The following is a 24,719-nucleotide window of genomic DNA, read 5'->3' as shown; positions in this document are numbered from 1 at the left end:
TATTAATTCTTTTTTTTTTGAAAACTTGAGGTGTTTGACCAAGACGGAGAAGTGCTTTCACATAGTAATAGAAGCAATTTTTCTACTTTTGTGAAGAAACTACAAATTCTAGTTTCTTCCAAAAAGTAAAAGCAGAAAATTAAATTTTTTCAAGATAAAGATATCCTTATTATAAATTTATATATTTTTAAATTATCTCTCATTAAGTTAAGCTTGTGACTTTCCCTTTTTATTTCTACCACCCGTGCTTCTATTTTTATCTCCGACGAAATCCTTTAAAAATACAAAGCAAATCTTCTACTATTATGGAGGTATTGAGTAACAAAACTAGAGATAAAATTATTGAGGAAGGCTATAATTTATGAGTTACTTTGTTTACCTATTTCTGTAGATTTTCAATAGATAGTGATCTATGGAATAAATTTTTAATTGATACAGAAGGATGTATTTTGATTATGTAAATAATAAGTAATCATATCAAATACTCAGTATTATTGCTTTGCTATAACTCTATGTCATGTTAATCAAAAAATTTAACGTACTGCCTTTACTATTTTTCTATTATTATTATTATTATTTTCAACACCAGTAAGTAGAATTAACGTGTTATACTCCATATTCAAGCAATATCGTGATATCAAACGACAAAGATGGAGTAGAAACAAAACACTTTTTAAAAAATAAATGAAAATAGTTCAAATTAAAAAAAGAAAAAAAAAATAAAGAGAAAAAGAGTATTACTCGAAAGAGTCAACGGTGTAGAAGATTGTATCACTCACATGATGATGGGAATTGAGATCAGGCGGTGTAGAAAAACCAGCTAATAAACTAAGGCTAATTCGGTTCGTACAAAATAATTTCCCCGACAGAAAAACAACTTGATAAACACGATTCAATTTAAAAGAGCTTATAAAAACAAAGAACACCATTTGCCCCCACGCATTTCTATTTTCTCTACAAGTTTCTGAACTCATAAGCAGAAAAAATGGTGAAGGGTCCAGGTCTTTATTCTGACATCGGCAAAAAAGCCAGAGGTCAATTTTCCATTCCTTATTTTCTATTTTTATTTTTATAATGGGTATTGTAAAATTAGATTGAAATGTATTAATATGTCCATTTGTTTGTGTTATATATATAGATCTTTTATACAGGGATTATGTCAGTGACCATAAGTTCACCGTTACTACTTACACTTCCAACGGAGTGGTCAGTATATCTTTCTCTACAGCTTTGCTTGTTTTTTGTTGTATTTTTGCATTTGGGTTCATAGTTGTGGGCCAATATTCTTGATTTTGTTATTTTATTTTGTTCCTTATTTTTTTTAATTGGAATTTTGGTATTCGGTTTAGTCTGAAAGCTACTGTTTGATATTTTTTTTCCTGCTTAATATGCCGTGGAAAATCTGGTGAAGATTATTGTGAGGTTTAACCCAAGGTGTGGCTTAGCGGTTAGTGAAGTGAGTAAAAATCATAGTTGATCAAGGTTCAATTTACAGCAACAAAAAAGCTAGGTGATTTGTTTTTATTTGACTAAGCCTTGATGGGTAAAGTTACCTGGTAGGCTGGTACTTAGGCTGATGGGAGATAGCATGTACCTAGTCATAGTGCGCGCAAGCTGACTTGGAGACCAACTAAGATTATATTGTGGGTTGAGAAGTGAATCTTGTGAGTGAGCCTCCTTGGTGGATAATGGAAAATGGAAAGTTCTTCTTTTTCTTTTGATAATAGTGGTGACTGGGCCAACTTGCGCACGTTTCGAGTAGTCCACTGGGTACCTACTATCTCCCACCACCAGAAGTACCAGGTGACATTGCCTATTGAGACATAGGCATACGAGAACTTAGCGTTTTTTGCCTTTGTACTCTGGTCTCCATATGGTCGATTCGAGCTTCATCAACCACCAACTCACACGCTTTGGTGCAAAAAGTAATTTTTCCTCATTTTTTTGTTTGATAATAGAACTGAGAAGAAGTTGAGGATAGTAAAAAAGAAGGTAACCAGTTATGTAGCCAAGAGTTGGGCAATATGGGCATTAATGAGGAAATAATTGGCATTACTCATTTGCAAAGAAGAAATGGGTTCTTACTTAATTGCATATTTATGTTACTGTCTACTGTTCCTCTTTCTCAAATTGAAAAGAATTTTAAAAGTTTCTCTTTCTTTGGCTGCATGCAGCTTGGTTCCCGAAGTTAGTTGTGAAACTGCAAATCTGATTATCGTGTGCATTCCTTTATGTTTAATATAACTATTCTTGTAGAGTAAAATGATTTGGAAGTTTTTAATGCCTTGTTCTGTCGTCATATTAACATTGAATAATCGGAAGTAAAATCCTTGTAGCTGAAAGTTAGGGATTAATAATCATCTTTATTTTGTAGGAGTTTTTCTCTCCTTATAATCTCAAACTGCATTATGCATATCTTAGAATAGTTTCTTTGCTGTTGCCTGATGCGTATATTGGTTGCATTGCTTTGTTTAACAATGGATTACTGTTTCTTGATACTGCTCCAGTGGGTCTGTAAGTAAATGTATTGCTGTTCTGTCTTACTTTTCAGGCCATTACCTCATCTGGTGTGAAGAAAGGCGAGTTCCTTTTAGCTGATGTAAACACTCAGCTGAAGAACAAAAACTTCACAACTGATGTTAAAGTGGACACCAATTCAAATGTAAGTTTTGCTTCAATTCCTTTTGTTTTTTTCCTCTTCATTTTCTTTAGTTTCAAACGTCATGACAAAATGGAAAATTCTGCGAGATTGTTTTTTTCTGCTGTCTCATTTTTTATGTTATTGGATGATTTAATGCTTCAAGAAACTTGGAAGTTACAGTTTATTTCTCCTTGCTCTTATTCGGATTGTTTCATGTTCTGGTGTTAAATTACAACAAATATTGTCAAATACTTCTCCAACAATTATTGCTGTAAGTTGAAATGTTACGACAGCCAGTGTATCAATGTCTATCATACATAGTTTCTGTGCGTATCTCTTCCGTCAGACAGTTGAAAGAGTTCCATCCATCAGTGTTGTGTTATGTCGCCCGCTCGCACTTTATCCATTCTCTTCCTGCAGATTTCTGATTCTATCAACAAATCATGTCTTATATGTTAGCTTATAATGTTTAGTGGTCTTGGTTATAGTGATGTTCATGTCTGATGTGATTGGATAAGCTACTTGAGATCATCTCTCTCTCTCTCAAAAGTGGAGGACAAGGCTTAAGAATATAACAGATATATAGTTATTACATGCATTATCCTTTAATAAAAGGATTTACCTTTTAGATTTATTAAGATAAAGATTTTTCTTTTCTATAGCTATAAGAAGATCGAGAAATCATTGATTTCTTGCAAAAAAATATGCATGGATTTCATCTCTGTAACGAAATTTTATCTAGTGGCTACCCACTCTGTTCATTTTTGTAATGGTGGATTGATCTATTTTTAGACTGATTTCATGTATATTTTAAATTCGAATAGGCTGGATATGTGATGGCACATTTTGATAATCAAAACGGATGAGTTTGACAGCAAGGTCGAATCATGATTGCTTAATTGAATAGAAGCACTACATTTTTTAGTTATCTAGCTTGGCTGCTCCATGCTCCCCCTTCCCCAAGGAAAAGTGATTTTTGTGCTCTTTCTTCTTTTTTGATTTTTGAAGTCCCAGAGGTAGGCTATTAAAGCTAAGTTTGACTTTCTTTCCATTGGAGCTGGTACTGCAGTGCTCTTGACCATTAATTTGATTTTAATAACACAGGTCTACACTACCATTACTGTTGATGAACCTGCACCTGGACTGAAGACGATCTTCAGCTTTGTTGTTCCAGATCAGAAATCTGGAAAGGTATTTGGTTCTTCTTTCACTGCGTGAACATTTTTAGGAATTGCTTTATTTCTTACAGAACGAATCATATTGCTTACAGGTAGAGCTCCAGTACCTGCATGAGTATGCTGGAATCAGTACTAGCATTGGACTTGCAGCAAGTCCTTTAGTCAACTTCTCTGGTGTTGCCGGCAACAATAAGATTGCTTTGGGCACTGATCTGTCATTTGATACCTCGTCAGGAAATTTCACGAAATGCAATGCTGGTTTGAATTTCACCACTTCCGATTTGATCGCGTCCTTGGCATTGTAAGTACTCGAGCGGGATATTTTTGGACATAAAATATGCTGCGTTTCTCATTGATTAAATTGTCTTCTAGCCCCTCTGTTGTGTTGCCTTGCTTTTTTTGTTAGTTTTCTGGTTTGCCACAAAAAGAAAGACGTTGGTTTTGGATTCATATTGTTTTTTAAAGGCAGAAAACTAATTCCTCAACTGATGAGTTGCTCTTTTGAGAAGAAATGACTGCTATAATGTAACGAAATCATGGCATGAGGTTTACATGTCCCTTGACTGTTCCTCTCTTTGCTTATCCAATGCCATATTCTGGTCAATCAATCATTGTTTGTGGACTGATAAGATGAAATCAATATTCAGGAATGACAAGGGTGATACGCTCTCTGCATCCTACTACCACACCGTGAATCCATTGACCAATACAGCTGTTGGTGCAGAGTTGACTCACAGCTTCTCAAGCAACGAGAACACTATGACCATCGGAACACATCATTCCTTGGACCCACTGACCACAGTGAAGGCTCGGGTTAACAGCTATGGTAAGGCAAGTGCTCTCATCCAGCACGAGTGGCGTCCAAAATCCCTCTTTACAATCTCTGGCGAAGTGGACACCAGGGCAATTGAAAAGAGCGCCAAGGTTGGATTGGCCGTAGCCCTCAAGCCATGAGCTAGTTCCTACCTTATACAGGAAAGTAAATGAGGCTGGTTTGTTTTGTCTTAGCCCGAATCAATAAATTAGGTAGAATTTTTTTGAGCACATAATCCTTCTCACTAGGTGGACAATGATCTTATGAGTGTTACTGATATCCTATACACTTTCTGGGCTGTAAAGAATAATCTTTAGCTGGTGGTGCAAACCAGTATGATTTTCTGCTTTGACCTATCCAAAAGGTTAATTGATGGATTGATTTGTCTTCACCTGATCTTCATCCTTGTGAGTTGTGTGTATTTGATTAATTTGTCTTGTAATATTGTGAGCTTGTGTAAGTTATCTGCCCAAGTTTTGGTGAGCAGATTGACTGATGCAGATTATTGTTGGCTGCAGCAGTAGGCTACTAGTTAAGGTGCGTGCCAGTTGTGCTGCGTACCGGTATTATTGATATCCTTCAGCAGCGGAACCTTGATCTTTCTGGTGCTTATTTCCTTCTTAGAAAGTTATTATTTATGTCGTTTTTCCCTTACAATCGTATCAAAAGTCTATGTCATGAAAACCTGTATTTCCAGGGGTAAATGTGAGAGTTACGGATAACTTCAATCTTATGAAATCTTACTTTGTCTTTAAAGAAAAAGTAGTGTTGAAATGAAATAGATCGAGACAGAGGAATGTATACAAATTGTTCGTATATTCCCTGCAATTTGTTTGGCACAATTCCTTAAAAAGATCGGTGTTTTATTATATTTGAAAATAATTTAGTTTTAATTTAATCTTAATGAGAAGTTTTATAGCCATACAAATATTGTGATATGCTTAAGATTTCTTTATTTTAAGGACATTCTAAGAACATCTTTTTTTTTCTTTTTTCTTTTTTAAAGTACAACAGTAGCAATAGTTTTAAAAGCACTCATAATTGAACTCATTTATTGGCGTTCACAATTCATTCTTGCCCCTGATTCTTGTTTCATGATAATTTCTTTATTTTTCTCTCTTTTCTTTTTTGGGCAATTTTCTAACTTCACAAGTATCATCACAATATCGATATATCAGTTAAATCCAGAATCCAGACTATGCTAATACTCTATGTTGAAGTTTAAATACTAGGTATTCAGGTGGACAAATTTAGTAAAAGTTGAACAAATTGTAAAAAGAAATTCTTTTGTTTAGGCATTGTCTCCTCGCAGCTGCTTGTGGTATTTGGAGCTTCTTTTTTTTTTTGGCAATCCACTAGGCAAGCGCCTAGGGCTAGTTTTTATTAATAAAAGAAAAGAAAAATACAACAATTGGAAAAAGTACAAATAAGAGGGACAATAACACCGGTCTTGTTACCCATATGCCTTGGCTATATAATCACTCATCTGCGCCTCACATTGCCTTATGATGACAGCCTCATGTAGAGGATTCATGGTGTAGCTGCCGGCAAAGTCTCACGAGGGCATATAATCTCATAGCCGTGTGGATATTTTTCCAGAGGCATCGGACCAAGGCAACACAAATCGGGCTAAACCTTACCTTACTAATCCTATTGAGGCTTTAAAGAGCCTCGCGTACTAGCAAGCATGTAAAAAATAGGAACTTGAAAGTACCAAGTATTCTATGATCGCCATAGAGTTTATAACACACTCTATGACGCTATTACAAGTGATGATGCTTTGAAAATGATAAACTAAAACAATGTAGAAATTAGAGTCTTGCCCCTCATTTATCAAACTTGTGAGTTCTTCAATTTGAACTTCCTTAAAATCCTCTTTAACTGTCTTCAAATAATTTTCAAAATTCTTCATTTCTTCTCGGATCTATTGGACCTCGTAGATGTGGAGGTTGCAACCCCTTTTTGCTTTGCAGCTCTCATTGGGTGTTGCCTGAGTGTTATTTCTTGAGTCACCTTCTTTTTTTTTTGCTATGGTTAGGAGAGATATCTCCAATTGTAGCCACCTCTTCCGGACAAGGTTCAATCAATTCATCTTCATTTGCTTCGTCGGAAATGGCAACATGTAAGTTGGCCTCAAGTTTTTGATTAGCTTCTTCTTGTATAACCATCCACAATGGTTCATGCCTCTTCAATCTCTTTGCACTACATGGTTCATGTCTCTTTGCCACTGAAACTTTCAGCTTTTGTGAAGTTGTTTTTGAGCCAGCTGAGTATGCACATCTATGAGGTTTAGGACTGTCCAAAACATCCAATAGTGCCCGGTCATGGTTTGAAATCTCCAAGTCTACTGTTGCATCGCTTGAATTGACTGCATTGTGATGTTGTTTAAGTTGTCCTGCATTTGGATGTAACAGTGCATCACCTTGTGTGCATGTAGGCTGGTGTTGCTGCGCAGGAGATTGACCAACAGCAGAAGCATCTTCTTGACGATGCTGCTGCTGCCCAGATTTACATGTACTGACTTTTTGTACGCTGGTAGTAACAATTGCCCGATAACTGTCCGCTGAATCAGCATGATTATCTTTCTCCATTTCAAACTGATCTGCCCAGCTTTTGGATACTACAGAAGACTTCATGGAAACATCCTGTAGAAAATGTGTTGGGTGCACTGAGTCTTCTGAAAGAGTAACTGCATCGTTGGAGGGAATGTGTTTGTCTGCCTGCTGCAGCTTACTCTTTTTTGGAGTTAGTTTTTTGTCTGCTTGTTGCAGCTTCCTATCTTCAGTGTCAATGTTTGTTTTTTTCAGTTGTACTTCCTTGTTGGCAGTAGTAGCTTTAAAAGCTACTTGAACCTGTTCCTTTGCCTGTTCAAATACAGATTCAGTTATCCGAATATTCCCCTGCCCCTCTGAGTGTGCAAATTCTGTAGTTGTGTGCCATGGAACAATAGCTGCACTTGTATCCTTGGAAGCTTCAGTAGGTGAGTTCAACTGAGTTGTAGTAGCTTTGCCATCGAAATCACGTGCAGTTTTTCCTGTGAGAAGTATCTGCCCAGCTTGCACAGCAATAGCTACAAGCGCTGTTGGTTTTTCAATGAAATCAATAAGTGCAGCAGTATTTTTATCAACTCCAGCACCCTGACTTTCCCCCTCTTTAGCCACAACAACTTTAGCCATAACACCTTCCTGACCATGTCTAAAATTAGGTTGATCTCCTTCTGCCATAACATCATTTGCATTGGAGATATGTGCAGTAGCCCCAGAATTTTGGACAACACCTGTTACTGCCATTTTCTCCAATGGTTCAACATGTGTAATATCTCGGTCACCTGTTGCTTGCAATGCAGCATTAGTCTCCAACTTTGCTTCTTGACAATCACCATCGGGACATGCTATATTTTTTACCATACTTGTATCATGTTCCTACGAGGCCTTATCAATTGCATCAGTAATAGGTCGACAACCTCCTGCAACTGTCACCAAAGGATCAAAAGCTTCTTGATCAACAGTAGGAGTCAATGCAACAGTAGTTTTCCAAACTCCAGGATTGGATTGCAAAACTCTAGCTGAATTTTCCATTTTCTCAAACCTAGATGCTGTAACATTTTCCTTCTCTAAATCCTCAACACTTTCATGTTCATGTCCCTCGCCATTCACAGTAACAACTTCATAACCTACTGTATTATGAGGTTGTTTAGTTGTAGCAATACGAGGTCAATCACCTTCTGCTGTAGTCACAATAACACTGCCATTACCTCGTTCATTCAACACCTTATTTCCTGCTTCTATAACCATAACTTGAGACATCCTAGCTAAGGCACGATCTACAGGGACAATATTAACAGTATTGTTGTAAATCTGTGTACCAGTAGGAATGTTAGCATCAATTAAAATTGCTTTTGGTCCAGTTGTTGTTGCTGCCTCGACTTCACCTTGTAAAGTTAATAGCTGATGCTGCCCACTATCATTCAAATTACTGTTACTCCCTCTATCATTCAACACCCTATTTCTTGCATCTACAACCATACCTTGAGACATCCTAGCTAAAGCACGATTGACAAGAACAGTAGCAACATTCTTTGATATAACTGAGTTGTTGAAAATCTGCTGTTGTCCCCAATTTCTGGTATCTTCTGCATTTAACTCCATTATTTGGCCAGCTCTTTTTGCATTGAGATAGTCTCTAGCATCACCTCGAAGTTTTTCAATAACTGGACCAGCTGCCTCGACCAAAACAAGACCACCTTGAGACGCAACCTCTGTTGCTTCGTCTGCCATCACCTCTATTCCAGCTTGTTCTTTCATAATTCGACACACCTTGTCGTCATGTCCTTGATGTTTTCAATAAGTGCAATACTTTGGAAGGTTGGAGCTAGTTTGGAGCTAGTTTGACACTTTGACTTTTAATTTACTTTTTGATAAGATAGCTGGCTTGGGTTATTGTAACTAGTCCTAGTTGAAAATGGGTTGTTCATTCTTTTTTTATTTTAAGTTGAAAATCAATAACAACAATAATAACTCTAAAAGGAAAAGGAAATGTATGGGTTCAATGAAATCTTTTAACGCCGAGAAAAATAAATAGATTAAACAGGTACTACTGATGATACAAGTAACTTCTCCACCATTGTAATGGCGAAGGTAAACAATAAGGTGGTTAGACAAAAGATTACTACAAAGATAGTCAATTGTATAAGTGCATCAATAAACACCATTTGTGCAATGCTTTTTCTTTTTCATCACATGACTTCAAAATGAAGTCATATTTTTTTTAAAAAAAAGTTAGGGGAATTTTTTTTTAAAAAAAAGAAATCTATTTACTTTAAATGCTTAAAATTGAGATTTTTTCCTTCCTATACCATATATGAAACTTTATTACCAAATATGTGCATAGTTTCTAATTTACCCACCATGTTCACACTTTTTCTACAATTATTATACCATTCATTAAATACTAATTATTAGTAGCTGAATCTTCCTAATTAGGCGCGCTACAAATCAGGAACAGAATATTCTAATTGATTTAACGACCTTCAGATCCAATTTGAAATAGAAATCCTTTATCTTCAATTTAAAATCAAATTACATAGACTCTTTTCTGCAAAAACTCTGTTCTTCGATATTTTTCCTTAAACCACAAATAAAAAAAAGACAAAATCGTCAACAAATTCAAATCAAATTGTAGAAATCAATTTTGCAAAAGCTCACTTCGTCGACTTTTTTTCTCAATCCACTGATAAAAAAAGCGACAAAATATTCAACAAATTCAAGTCAAATTGTAGAAATCAATTCTGCCGATACTCTGTTCTTCTTCTTTTTTTCTTAATCCAAAAAATCAAAAAAAGCGACAAAATATTGAACAATACCTCAGCACGCAATCATGTCCAAAATCCCAATCATGCTACAATTAAATGGGAATTGGGATAACTATGACAGATTTAGAGATTTTCAAGTTGATGGCATTGTGCTCGATGAGGATGCAAGTTACAGTATGTTGATTTATACAATTGCAGAGCAATTAATGATTGATACTTCGGAAAAAATTGTAGAAATAAAATACATTGTGAATGAGAATTGTCCTCCAATGGAGATTAGGAACGATATGGGGGTTCGTGTGTATATGGAGACAAAAAAGGAGAATATAAACTTAGGATCGTATCCGTTATTTATAAGTGTACGAGATTTCAATATGGAATTGAGTATTACCAATGAGAACACAAGTGCAGGTTTGTTATGTTTCAAATTCTATGGAAGTCTGATTTTACGGTAATATCTATAAAATTGCTACATTTATCTACAAATAAACTACATATCAGTTTTAGGATATATAAAACAATATTGTTTTCATGATTATCTACAAAATTACTACATTTATACTACAATTAAACTACAATCTATGTTGAAAAAATGTTGACTACAAAATTTTTCTCTTTATCTACAAATTTTCTACAAAAATTCTACAAATATACTACAAATCAGTTTAAGTATGTATAAAGCAGTATTATTTGTAAGGATATCTACCTAATTACTACATTTATACTACAATCTATGTGAAAAAAAATGTTGACTACAATCTATGTGGGAAAAAATGTTGACTACAAATGAGAACACAGGTGCAGGTTTTTTATGTTTCAAATTCTATGGAAGTCTGATTTTACGGTAATATCTATAAAATTCCTACATTTATCTGCAAATAAACTACTCATCATTTTTAGGATGTATAAAGCAATATTGTTTTCATGATTATCTACAAAATTACTACATTTATACTACAATTAAACTACAATCTATGTTGAAAAAATGTTGACTACAAATTTTTTCTCTTCATCTACAAATTTTCTACAAACATACTACAAATCAGTTTAAGTATGTATAAAATAATATTATTTGTAAGGGTATCTACATAATTACTATATTTATACTACAATTTTAGGTTTTTTTTGAATGTTTCTTCATTTTTGGATTTTTCGAACCAGAAGACACCTTTGCTTTCTTTCCTGTTCGAAGATTAGGGACCTCTTCTACAAAGTCGTCATCTACCAAAATATTTTTTCCTTTTCGTTTGACTTGTTTGCATGGTGTAGAAGTTTCTCCAGCGTCTATATCATGTTTTTGTTTGATTCTCATCTCGGCTCTGATTTTTCGGGGAGAGGAACTATGAGTAGTCTCTGCAATTGCATGTGGAGATTTCCCTTGCTTTTTGGGTGATTTTGGTGATAAAACACCCAAATCAAATGAGGGTATATCAGCTACTGCTAATTTTTTAGGACTTTGTTTCGAAGCTTTGTTGTTCTTCATTGATGAACTTCAACTGGAGTAAAATGGGGAACCAATTTTGTTGAAGAGTTTCTTCAATTTTCTGTGAATTTAGAGGGAGAATTTGGTTTCAGAATATGGAAAATGGTAAAAAGAACATGGGTATGAGTAAAACGTCGGTGGGGCTGAGGGGTTAGGAGAGAGAAACGTGGGATGAGTGGGGATACTGGGATATACAGATTCCTTTAATTAAGGAGTAAAAAACGTACAATTAATTATACCCTTAATTATTATGGTATAGAATTGGTAATTTGGTATACTAAGTGTAATTAAGTCAAACCTTAAACATTGAGGATAATAAGGTTTCCTATGTGGCATAGGAATGTAAAAATTCCTTTAAAATTTATCTATATAAATTAACAAATTTTATTTCAGAAAATTTAGCAATTTTAACCAAAAAAAATATTGAACTATCTTAAAAGTTGTATTATAACTCTAAGAAATATAATGTTACAACTTACAAACAAAACATGGCAAACAAGAGTTTTAAACTAAACTAATTAATCCAAATGATTAATAAAAAAGATATTTTACGTCAAACAAATTTTTTGAGTATAACATAAATTAACAATTTCAATATAAATTAAACTAAACTAAATTAAAAGATTACAAGTAATTTCAATAAAGCACTCTCATTCTTTTAGCAATACTTATGAAAAAGAGAACCAAAATTCACTTTATGAAAAGTTTTAAATTTTTTTGAACTAAAATGAAGTTTATTAAGAATAGCAAGAAAGAAGAAGAAGTAGAAAAACAAGGACAAGAAAAGGAACAACAAGACAATAATAATTAAGCAAAATAATGTACTCTTACGATTATAACAGAAGTGATGAAGTAGAAAATGAATTCAAATGTATGTTTAAATTCACGTTTATAAAAGGGGGCAAAGCTAAAAAGAAATGAAGCTTCAATTCAGTGCTTTAGCAGAGAATCCAACTAGTAACCCTGGACTTATTTTGAACCCACTTGACTGTTGCTTTGCAACGTCTGTTTGTGTCAAGTGGGTTCAAGTCTTTAGTATTTATTCCTTTCATGTTTTTTCTGATGGAATTCGTAAGTAAAAATAATTAATTTTTTCGATGAAGCGGGTTCAATTGAACCCCCTTCGTACAAGGTGGGGCCGCCCCTGGCTAATCCTGATGTTAGTAGACATATTATTGCTGAACTATAGTCAAGTTGCAGTTATTTTTGGTAAAAACGTGGGTAGATCTTCTTCCAATACAAGAGTCAAGACCATATACAACAAAGATTCAACCGTCTTTGGACTTCTCTATTAGGAGGTCACTTTCTTTGATGAGGATGAACATGTACTCTTTGGGCAAAACACGCCATGATTACTTTTTCACTTATTAGTATTTTGAGAAATTATGTCGCTATTGTTTTTGGATAATCCAATTAATAGACGTTGAACCAATATAACAACGTTTTGTTATACAAATAGAACGAGTGTACTACAATAAAAGCCCATATTCGACATGATTATGGGAAAAATTACCTCATGGACCGTTAGACTTCTCTCATATGCTGGGAGACTGCAGTTAATTAAGACTGTTGTTTGTCGTCCAAGTATTCGAGTTATAAGTATTTATTCTGTCAGAAAAAGGAAAAAAAATCAGGTGATTGTATTCCTATGTAGAAGATCTTTGGACTGGAATAATCAGTGCTAGTTACTTGACTGTTGGAGGAGAAACCACTGTTAGAAATGTTCATGTAGAAGCTCCTCTTTCATCTGCATGTATAAACTTCTTTGGATCTTATCCGATTCAGAGGTTAGTCAATAGGGAAATCCGTATTTTTTATCATACTCTAAAAAATTCTTTTTCATGAGCATCTTCTGTTCAAAAGAATTTTATTCAATTCAATAGAAACTTAACTTCTAACGCAGGAGGAGCTGAAATATTTATGAAAGCTCTAATGGTATGAGATAGACTATGTTGGCCCAAAACTGCTAGTGGTTTGGACATACTAAATGTACATAGCTGGAATAAGGCTGTTATTTGTAAGATGCTATAGAACCTGCCAAAAGAAGGATAAATTGTGGGTTCATAAATGAGTGCATAGTTACTACATTATAGGGGCAAATATGTGGAATATTCAGGCTCAAAAAAGCTTCAAGAATAGTTAGAAAGATCCTCAAAGCAAAGCAAACATTTTGTAGAAATTGCAATACTAGAAGAAGAAGTGAAATATATGGATAAGTTCTCAGTCAAGATGCTATACTCTAAGATTAGGGGAAGTTCCATAAAGTAAAATAGAGAATGATTGTCTATAATAACCAAGGTGCTCCCTGTATTGGGAAAAATCAAGTTAACATTTAGAATTAATTATATGCTGACATGTAAAGACACGAGGATCAACGAAAGAATGAAAACTAGCAAAGAGTATTCAAAGAGACACGAGCCTTAATAGATACGGGCAAAGATTTAAGAAAATAAAAAGGAACGGTTGCTCGAATCTCTTGCCAATCTGAAGAGACATCGGAGGAATGAACCTAGATAGCAAAAAGTACAGATACGTATTATATGTAATTCATGAGCATTAATGAGGGGAAACATTATGGAATCTTCACGAAACAGTTACGATTGCCAATTATAATGTTACATTAATTGCTCATAATGACTCTATTATGAGAGGAAAGAAATGTAGTACTTAGAAATAGCTATAAAAGGGGAGAAATAACATTTGTAAAGGGACAGAGATTATTATTGGAATACACTGATTTACTTTGCTTTGCTTACTTAGCTACTTTTCAATTCAATTCTTCTTTTTCATTACATAATCATTTTCTTATTTGATTATCAGTAACCCGAGTTCTTCTAAAATTAAGTTTTGACCGAAATTTCTATTTTTTAGTTAAACAAATTGGTTTCGTTATCGGGAATCTGATAATTGTTTGCTTCTAAATCAATTCGTTTGTCAAAACAATCATGTCGAATGTCAACGACAACAACCAACAAAATTTACAATACCAAGAAAATCAGCAACATCAGCTGAAACAACAAGGTGATGGAACTCCAACTCCCTCACCACAACATTCTCCTCGACAATCATGAGAAGGGACTCCTGACGGATCTGAATCGAATATAAATGAGCAGCATGCGAATGATCAGGCTATTGATGAAGCTTTGAAAAAATTAATCGCTCAGCAGGTCAGCAATGCTCTTTAGGCTTTTACTAACTAGTTGCCGGTTGTACTGCCAACACCAACTCCAAACAACAACACCCTAGAAAATACTCGCTCAGGACTCGTTAACTCAAGCAGTGAAGGAACTCCCAGTGAATCTCGTGATGGAGGGTCAGTAACCCAGTTAATTCTGATTTACAAGATTTGGTACTAATTTTGCAGAAACAGCTCAAGGAGCAGAGCGACCGCATAGAGCAAATACCTGGAGTGCCGCCCGTAATCAAGGGAATAGATATGGACAAATACTCACAACAACCTTGGAAGTCAAGTGCTGCTCCTTTACCAATTCCAAAGAAATTCAAGATGCCCGATATTCCGAAATGTGATAGAACAATTGATCCACGAGATTATGTAACTGCGTTCACAATCGGTGTAAAGGGCAATGACTTGACCAAGCAAGAAATTGAATCAGTATTGGTCAAAATTTTTGGAGAAATGCTCACTAAGGGAGCATTAACATGATACTCTCTTTTACCTTAAAATTCTATAGATTCTTTTGCTGAGCTTGCAGATTCATTTATCAAAGCACACTCGGGAGCTCAAAAAGTTGAAAAACGAATGGAGGACATTTTCAAAATAAAACAAGGAGATACGGGGCTGCTCAGGGAATTCGTAGACAGATTTTAGCGTGAGAGGATGATGTTGCCACGTGTACCTGATAACTGGGCGGCTATGGACTTTTCTAGCAATCTAAATTAAAAAAGCTCGGAAGCCACGAGGAGACTCAAGAAAAGTTTACGAGAATTTCTAGCAACAACTTGGAATGATGTTTATAACAGATACAACACGAAGTTGCGAATAGAAGAAGATACTATCATTCAATCTCGGAAAGATGAAAGGGTGAGTTCAAGACGAGCTGAAACTGAAAAAAGGTCTGGTAAAAACTGGTATGAGCCGTACATAGGACCAGCAAGAAGGGACTCGCATTCAAAATAGAAAAACCCAAGGTATGATCCTAGATCAAGAGATATAGAGTCGGGTTCGGAAAAGAACGAAACATGCGAGATATACGAGATGATGACAGAAACTCGAAGGCAAAGATCGACGGTTACAGTTTTAATGCTAGCACATCCGAGTTGGTAGCTATTTTAAGAAGTATGGGAGACAAGGTACGGTGGCCAAAGGAAATGAGATCAAACCCAAACAGGTAAAATCCTGATTTTTGGTGCGAGTTTCACAACGATCACGATCACAAAACGGCGGATTGCAGATTGCTACAAGGTGAAGTAGAACATTTATAAAAATAAGGGTATTTAACCGAACTGTTTAGTGAAAAAGGAAAGAAAACATATATGAAGAATAGGAAGGAACCACCAAAACCTCCTTTACCAAAAAGAACGGTCAATGTCATAAGTGGAGGGGAAGATATCAATGGTGTGACATATACTGCAGCAAATAAGGTGTCAAAAATTATAGTTACCCACAGGAAGTGAGTTCGACAGGTTTTGGAAGAAGATAATATTACATTTGATGATGTGGATGCAGATGGGGTACTAATCTTGCATAATGATGCACTGGTAATATTTTTACTTGTACATGACACTAATGTAAAACGAGTTTCGATTGACCCAGGTAGTTCCGTAAATATCATTCTGTTGAAAGTGGTAAACGAGATGCAAGCCGCTGATAAGTTGATACCCAAGGCACACACCTTGTATGGTTTTGACAATTCGAGCGTAGTAACAAAAGGCGAGATAATACTCACAACATTCGCAGAAGGAGTGGCCAAAGACACCAAATTTCAGGTAGTAGAAATGGATATGGCTTACAACATGATTCTCGGCAGGCCATGGATTCACGAAATGGACATTGTTCCATCTACTTTACATCACGTTATCAATTTCCATCACAATGGGGAATACGATAAATCTGTGGTGACCAACAAGCTTTTCGAAGCATTAACTCCGGGACAGATTCAAACACAAAAAGTGATGAAAATAGCAATCACAAAATTCAATTGAGGACGCAACAACACGAGCCTCAACTGAAGATGGGCAAACAGATGTAGACTCGAGGCCCGATGCTATTCAAGAACCAGAAGAAATTGAAAATATCAAAACAATGATAAACTGGAAGCTATGGTGCTATTTGTACATTGTCCAGACAGAAAAGTCTACATTGGAACCAACCTCATCCCAGAGATGAAATGTAAGTTGATTGAATTTTTAAAGGCTAACGCAGATTGTTTTGCTTGGTCCCATTCAGATATTATAGGTATACCACCGGAGGTAATAACCCACAAATTAAATGAAGATCCATCGGACCCACCTATCAAAAAAAGAAAAGAAAGCAAGGCTCCTTCAAGAATCAGTCAAGATGAGGTGCAAAAACTTTTAAAAATCGGGTCCATCCGCGAGGTAAAGTATTAGATTGGTTGACTAATACTGTAGTAGTGCCCAAAAAGAATGGTAAGTGGAGAGTTTGTGTAGATTATACTGATCTAAATAAAGCTTGCCCTAAAGATTCTTTTCCATTACCGCACATAGATCAACTAATCGATGCTACTGCATGACATGAATTATTAAGTTTTTTAGATGCCTATTTAGAATATAATCAGATTAAAATGGATCCTCTAGATGAAAAGAAAACTTCCTTTATCACAGACAGGGGGACTTAGTGTTATAAAGTTATCCCGTTTGGTTTAAAGAATGCTGGGGCCACATACCAAAGGCTAGTGACCAAAATGTTTCAAGAACATCTAGGAAAAAACATGAAGGTGTATATAGATAATATGCTGGTGAAATCACAACAAGCAGGGGATCATATTCAACACTTGACTGATACATTCCAGATTCTTCATAAATTTAACATGAAGTTAAATCCTGAGAAATGTGCATTTGGCGTGCCATCAGCTAAGTTCTTGGGATTTCTTGTTTCTAATCGTGGAATTGAAGTAAATCCTGCGCAGATTAAAGCTATTAAGAAAATTTCGGATATGCTTACGAGCAAAAAAGAAGTGTAAAGGTTGACTGGAAGAATAACAGCCTTGGGAAGGTTTATTTTCAGATCATCAGAAAAGTGCTTCAAATTCGTTTCAGCTCTGAAAAAGCAAAATCAATTTGAATGGTCTGAAGAGTGTCAACAAGCGCTTAAAGATTTAAAAGCGTACTTGTCAAATCCTTCATTGCTAGCCAAACCCAAAGAAGGAGAGAAATTGCTTGTCTACCATGCTGTTCAGAAGTAGCGGAAAGTGCCGTATTAGTTCAAGAGGACCAAGGTAAATAGTCTCCGATTTATTACATTAGCAAATCTTATTAGATGCTGAATCTCGATATCCTCATTTAGAGAAACTTGCACTAGCATTACTTATGGCATATAGGAAATTGAGGCCTTATTTCCAATGTCATCCTATCTCTGTAGTAACTGCCTACCCCTTACGTAATATATTGCATAAACAAGAGTTATAGGGTAGATTAGCCAAGTGGTCTATAGAGCTAAGCGAATATGACATTACATATCAACCTCGAACTGCAATAAAGTCACAAGTTTTAGCAAATTTTGTGGCAGATTTTAGCCAAGGGAAACAATTGGAAGCAGAAAAAGAACTGTAGGTATTTAACAGGTCTAATCTAGGTACTTGGACCTTATTTACTGACGGTTCATCAAATGTAAAAAGAGCAGGTCTAGCCATTGTCTTGGTACCATCTGCGGGAGAAACCATACGACAAGACATAAAATGTCATCCTATCACTAATATGAAGCAGAATATGAAGCTGTGATTGCAGGTTTAGAATTGGCATGAGAGCTCGGAATAGAGCAGGTCATAATCAAAAGCGATTCGCAGCTCGTGGTTAAACAAATGTAAGGGACTTATACAGCTAGAGAAGCAAGGATGCAACAATACCTGGAAAAGGCACGAGATTTGGTCAGGCAATTTCAAACTTGGAAAGTCATGTAGATACCAAGGGAAGAAAATGTCGAGGCAGACGCTTTAGCTAATCTTGCATCTGCTGCAGAAGTAACAAATGAAGAATACGCTTCCGTGATACATGTGACGACCCGACCAGTCGTCTCATGAGTTACCACTCCATTTCCCCCATTTCAGCTTCTTTAAGCTTCGTTATCCGTGTTTTATGAGATCGAGATGATTAGTTCGAGTTCGGAGAGGATTTGGTAAGAAATGAGACACTTAGTCTCTTTTAAGAAGGCTTAAGTTGGAAAAGTCAACCGGATGTTGACTTATGTGTTAGAGGGTTCGGATGTGAGTTATGATGGTTCGGTTAGCTTCGGGAGGTGATTTGTGACTTAGGAGAGTGATCGGAAGTGGTTTTGGAGGTACGGTGTAAAATTAGGCTTGAATTGGCGAAGTTAGTATTTTGACGAATTCCGGTTGATAGGTGAGATTTTTATCCGAGGGTCAGAATGGAATTCCGAGAGTTTCTGTAGCTTCGTTATGTCATTTTGGACTTGTCTGCAAAATTTGAGGTCATTCAGACGTGGTTTGGTTGGGTTTTTGATCAAAAATGGAATTTGGAAGTTCTTGAGATTCATAGGCTTGAATTCGATGTGATTTGATGATTTTGGTGTTAGTCGAGGTGTTTTGATGATTGGAACGAGGTTGAATAATGTTTAGGATGCATTGGTTCTTTTGGTTGAGGTCCCGGGGGACTCAGGTGTGTTTCAGGTGAGTTTTGAGCGAGTACGGACACCCCGGAAGTTAGCAAAATGGAGGGAGCAGCAGTTTTGGCGCGGACCGCGCTCCTTTTCGCGCTGGGCGCGCTGGCCTAGTGGTGGCCGCGTCAAAGTGGCCGCGGCCGCGGTCGTGAAGACTGCAGGTTGTTGGTCCTAATTCGGAAGCTCATATCTTTTGACCCACAAGGAATTTCGAGGTGATTCAAAAACAAAAGTTGTAGCCCTTCGTGTCTAGTTTCCAGAAAGGTAATGATATCGCAATTCGGACATCTGTATCAAAAGTTTTGGCCAAAATACTAAAGCATGTCCCTACAGAGAAAGACATGCGCGGCCGCGGTCGTTTTTGCGCGGACCCCACTGGTTTTGCGCCGACCGCGGTCATTTTTGTGCGGTCAGCGGTGTCCGAATCCGAGGGGTACTCTATAAATACGAGGTTTTGGCTTTTATTTGATATTTTGGCCTAGAGAGCTCGGATTTTGGCGATTTTTCGAAGGTTTTTCAAGAAATTGGTCAGGGTAAGTGCTTCTAACTCAGATTTGGTTAGATTACATGAATCTATCACTGAATTCATTATTTAATTCGTAATTTGAGATGGAATTTGGGAAGAAAATTGTGGAACCTTTCAAAAATGTAAAATGATGATTTGAAGGACCAAATGGTATCGGAATTGGATAATTTTGGTATGGTTAGACTCATGAGGGTATGAGGATTCTGAAAATGTAAATTTTACCCGATTCCGAGACGTGGGCCCGGGGCTCGGGTTTTGCTAATTTCGAGATTTTTGATATTTTTCGAATGTTTTCGCTTGGGCTTTGTTCCTTTAGCAAATTGTGACGTATTCGTTCTGATTTTGGATAGATTCGACGCGTATAGAGGACAATTCAAGGGGAAAAGGCATCGTGAGCTAGAGAATTAGCCAGTTCGAGGTGAGTAATAGTTGTAAATGATGTTCTGAGGGTTTGAAACCCTGAATTGCACATCGTAGTGCTATATTGAGGCAAGATACGCGCTGGATGATGAGCGTGGGGTCTTCACTACTGGGGATTGTGACTTGGTCCATCCCGATTGATGATTTTACCGAATATTTGACTGAAGTTCATTTGTTACCATCATGATTTGGGCTGATTGCCATATTTGGTCTTCGTGCCAACTATTTGGACCCTTCGGGGATTTTTATCACTATTTCCTCACTATTTGACTTATTATTTGAACTCAGTCCTGTTGATATCTACTGTTTTACAAACTCAACCACTTTTACTCAGATTTGAAACTTAAATGATATTTCTACATCATGTTTTGGGCTGAGAACTACTGTTTTACTAATACCCAAGGGGCTTATGATGATTTCTGGACTGAGTGAGGCCGAGGGCCATATGTGAGGATATGTTGAGTGATTTGAGGCCGAGGGCCTGAGATACTATTTATGTCATGCGGTGGCTTGAGTGATATGAGGATATGCTGAGTGATGATGCCACAAGGTGGTTTGATATAGCGCTTGGGTCGTAAGGGGCCCCTTCGGAGTCTGCACACCCATAGTGAGCGCGGGTACCCATGTGATTTGAAACAGTGGTAACAATGACACTGTTTGATGAAAGTTGGTCAGGTAACAATGGCTGACCATTATGCTGAGTGATTGTGAGGTAGCCCGAGGGGCTGATACTGTACTAAGAATGGGCCCGAGGGGCTGATACTATGCTGAGCGATTGATACTGTACCCAAGGGGCGGATTTCTACTTGTTAATTACCTATTAAATTACCTGTTTTAGTTGTTTTAAAAATGAATATCATTTGATTTCTTCACTGATTTACTGCTTTAAGTGATTTTACTGCTTGATATGGAATTGCTTTGTGCCTTTACGTGTTTTCATACTTTCAGCCATTATTTGTAATTATTACTCACTGAGTCGGAGTACTCATATTACTCTCTGCACCATGTGTGCATCTTTAGATATAGCAGAGTCCGTACCTGAGCACTGATTCCTTCCAAGCTAGGCAGTAATTTGGAGTTACGAGGTAGTTGTTGACGTTCGCAGCCTCTTGACTCTCTTATCCTCTATCATTTATGTTTTCTTCAAATTGTTGTATCGTATTCCATACTTTGTAGACCTATAGTAGATTCTGTAGTAGCTCATGACTTGTGACACCCCGGTTTGGGCTGTGTCGGGAAAGTTCCTGCTGTTATTATCATTAAATTTCGCAATTTATGAGCATTATATTATATGTTATTACTGTTTATGATGATTAACTGTTTAAAAGAGGTGTTCCATTTTGGTCTGGTTGGCCTTGTCTTCACGAGAGGCGCCATCACGACCGGGTTTGGGGATCGGATCGTGACAAGTTGGTATCAGAGCCTAGGTTACTTAGGTCTCACGAGTCATGAGCAGGTTTAGTAGAGTCTCACGGATCGGTACTGAGACGTCTGTATTTATCCTCGTGAGGCTGCAGAACCTTTAGGAAAGAACTTCACATTCTTGAACTCTTATCATGCGTCCTTGATTCAGCTTGAAAAGTAACTCTTGAAATTCCTTCCACGTGTTCGTATGCGCGTATGAGCGCTCAATATCAGATGTGCATCAACGGCTTGTGATTCCCCGATCGAGGGGCGAGATGTGATCTCTATGAGTTGATGTTGGGCCGGTCTGAAGGACTTGAGGTCGGATCTTTGCCTATGGCTTGAGCACCGAGGTATTGATTGTGTGAGCAAGTGTTTTGAACTTATATGTTCGGTATTGCCCCTATTGGTTTGAATGACGGCTGGATAGCTACGTGATGAGTATGTTAGTACTGCGAGATGTATCTATATGACTCGGAAGTGGCGAGGAAGGTCTGTTGGATGATAGATGAACCATTAAGTGTTTGATTTCCATTGTAATTGGATGTGTAGCCCCGAGTTATGGGCGCATGAATAATCTTTTCATGTCTCCTATCTGGAGTGAAGTAAATTTCATGTTACGGTATGAGTTTGGACTCAGGAAGATTAAGTGACTGTGTAATGTGTATGGCAGTGGAAGGTTACAAAATGTTAATTGGAGGCAAAACATGTGGGTTATCTCCTGCGGAGTGTTCTAAGGTGGTATGATCCTTATGTTGGCTATTAGAAGATCTCATTTACAAGTGAAGAATATGCGTTGAAATCTAAATTGTGTTGCCTAGAGAGTGGGCTTAACTGTTGTGTGAGTGAATACAAGAATTGCAGAAGAGTTAAAAATTCCAGATGATTTGTGTTTCCACAAGCTTATGAAGGAGTGAGTTCAATCTCACTATGGTATTACAGCAACAATAGAGTATGTGCGTTATGATTTATTGAGTGCGTTTTGTTATATGGCTTTGATCCAAGTTGGGGAGTTTGCTATTAATTAAGTTGATTGCACGGTTAAGAGCTATATTGTTCCAGTCTGCCACATAGATGCCTTAGTATTATTTGATCCCGGTTCCACCTATTCTTGTGTATCCTCATATTTTGCTCATTATTTGGGTACGCCCCGAGAGTTTCTTTCTTTACCTATTCATGTATCTACCCCGGTGGGAGATACTGTTGTTGTGGACCGTGTGTACCGATCATGTGTTGTGATTATTGGGGGTCTGGAGACCCGAGTTGATTTAATGCTATTGAGCATGGTGGACTTTGATGTTATTTTGGGCATGGATTGGCTATCTCCATGTCATGCTATTCTAGACTGTCATGCTAAGACAATCACTTTGGCTATGCCGGGTGTACCGCGGATCGAGTGGCGTGGTGTGACTGATTATATCCCTAGTAGAGTGATCTCATTCTTGAAGGCCCAGCGTATGGTTGGGAAGGGTTGCCTTTCATATCTAGAATTTGTGAGGGATGTTGGAGCTGAGACTCCAAGTATTGATTCTATCCCAGTTGTGAGGGATTTTTGTTTTCCTGCAGACCTGTCGGGCATGCCACCGGACAGGGATATTGATTTTGGTATTGACCTGGTGCTGGGCACTTAGCCCATTTCTATTCTGCCATATCGTATGGCATCATCAGAGTTGAAGAAATTGAAAGAACAGCTTCAGGAACTCCTAGATAAGGGGTTCATTCGGCCTAGTGTGTCCCCTTGGGGTGTACCGGTTTTGTTTGTGAAAAAGAAGGATGGCACGATGAGAATGTGCATTGATTATAGGCAATTGAACAAAGTAACAATTAAGAACAAGTATCCTTTACCTCGCATTGATGATTTATTTGATCAGCTTCAGGGAGCGAGGGTGTTCTCCAAGATTGATCTCCGTTCGGGTTATCACCAGTTGAAGATCAGGGATTCAGATATTCGTAAGACTGCTTTCAGGACCAGATATGGTCATTATGAGTTTCTTGTTATGTCCTTCGGGCTAACCAATGCCCCAGCAACATTCATGCATTTGATGAACAGTGTATTTCGGCCTTATCTGGATTCGTTTGTTATTGTATTCATTGATGATATCCTGGTGTACTCGCGTAGTTAGGAGGAGAACGTGGAGCATTTGAGAGTTGTGTTACAGAGACTGAGGGAGGAGAAGCTTTATGCAAAATTCTCCAAGTGTGAGTTTTGGCTCAGTTCAGTGGCTTTCTTGGGGCACGTGGTGTCCAGCGAGGGTATACAGGTTGATCCGAAGAAGATAGAGGCGGTTCAGAGTTGGCCCAGACCGTCCTCAGCAACAGAGATTCGTAGTTTTCTTGGGTTAGCAGGCTATTATCGCCGGTTTGTTGAGGGATTTTCCTCCATTGCATCGCCTTTGACCAAGTTGACTCAGAAGGGTGCTCCATTCGTATGGTCGGACGAGTGTTAGGAGAGCTTTCAGAAGCTCAAGACAGCCTTGACCACAACTCCAGTGCTAGTTTTACCATCAGCTTCAGGTTTATATACTGTGTATTGTGATGCTTCAAGAGTTGGGATTGGTTGTGTGTTGATGCAGGAGGGTAGAGTTATTGCTTATGCTTCTCGGCAGTTGAAGCCCCATGAGAAGAACTACCCCATTCATGATTTGGAGTTGGCTGCCATAGTTCACGCATTGAAGATTTGGAGGCATTACTTGTATGGCGTATCTTGTGAGGTATTCACTGATCATCGCAGTCTTCAGCATTTGTTCAAGCAAAAGGATCTTAATTTGAGGCAGCGGAGATGGTTGGAGTTGCTTAAGGATTATGATATCACTATATTGTACCATCGGAGAAAGGACAATGTGATGGCCGATGCTTTGAGCCGAAAGGTAGTGAGTATGGGGAGTTTGGCATATATTCTAGTTAGGGAGAGACCTCTTGCGGTTGATGTTCAGGCCCTGGCCAATCGATTCGTGAGGTTGGATATTTCGGAGCCTAGTCGGGTGTTGGCTTGTGTGGTTTCTAGGTCTTCTTTATATGATCGCATCAGAGAGCGCCAGTATGATGATCCACATTTGCTTGTCCTTAGGGACAGAGTTCAGCATGATGATGCCAGAGATGTGACCGTCGGTGATGATGGTGTGTTGA

At 37.4% G+C, this 24,719-nt stretch overlaps 1 protein-coding gene across 1 annotated transcript; it reads left to right on the top strand.

The window, feature by feature from the left end:
* Positions 1 to 835: 835 nt before the first annotated feature.
* On the top strand, positions 836 to 5,024 carry LOC107824474 (mitochondrial outer membrane protein porin of 36 kDa). The gene is made up of 6 exons (XM_016651249.2): positions 836 to 1,034; positions 1,139 to 1,206; positions 2,552 to 2,662; positions 3,746 to 3,832; positions 3,912 to 4,120; positions 4,467 to 5,024. The coding sequence occupies exons 1-6, from the start codon at positions 986 to 988 to the stop codon at positions 4,771 to 4,773; spliced, it is 831 nt and encodes a 276-aa protein (XP_016506735.1). The 5' UTR covers positions 836 to 985; the 3' UTR covers positions 4,774 to 5,024.
* Positions 5,025 to 24,719: the final 19,695 nt, after the last annotated feature.

The sequence above is a fragment of the Nicotiana tabacum genome, chromosome 20, assembly GCF_000715075.1.
Source record: "Nicotiana tabacum cultivar K326 chromosome 20, ASM71507v2, whole genome shotgun sequence".
In the NCBI taxonomy this organism is placed as follows: Eukaryota; Viridiplantae; Streptophyta; class Magnoliopsida; order Solanales; family Solanaceae; genus Nicotiana; species Nicotiana tabacum.
The sequence above is the reverse complement of the archived record's forward strand: the minus strand, read 5'-3'. Positions and strand labels throughout refer to the sequence as shown.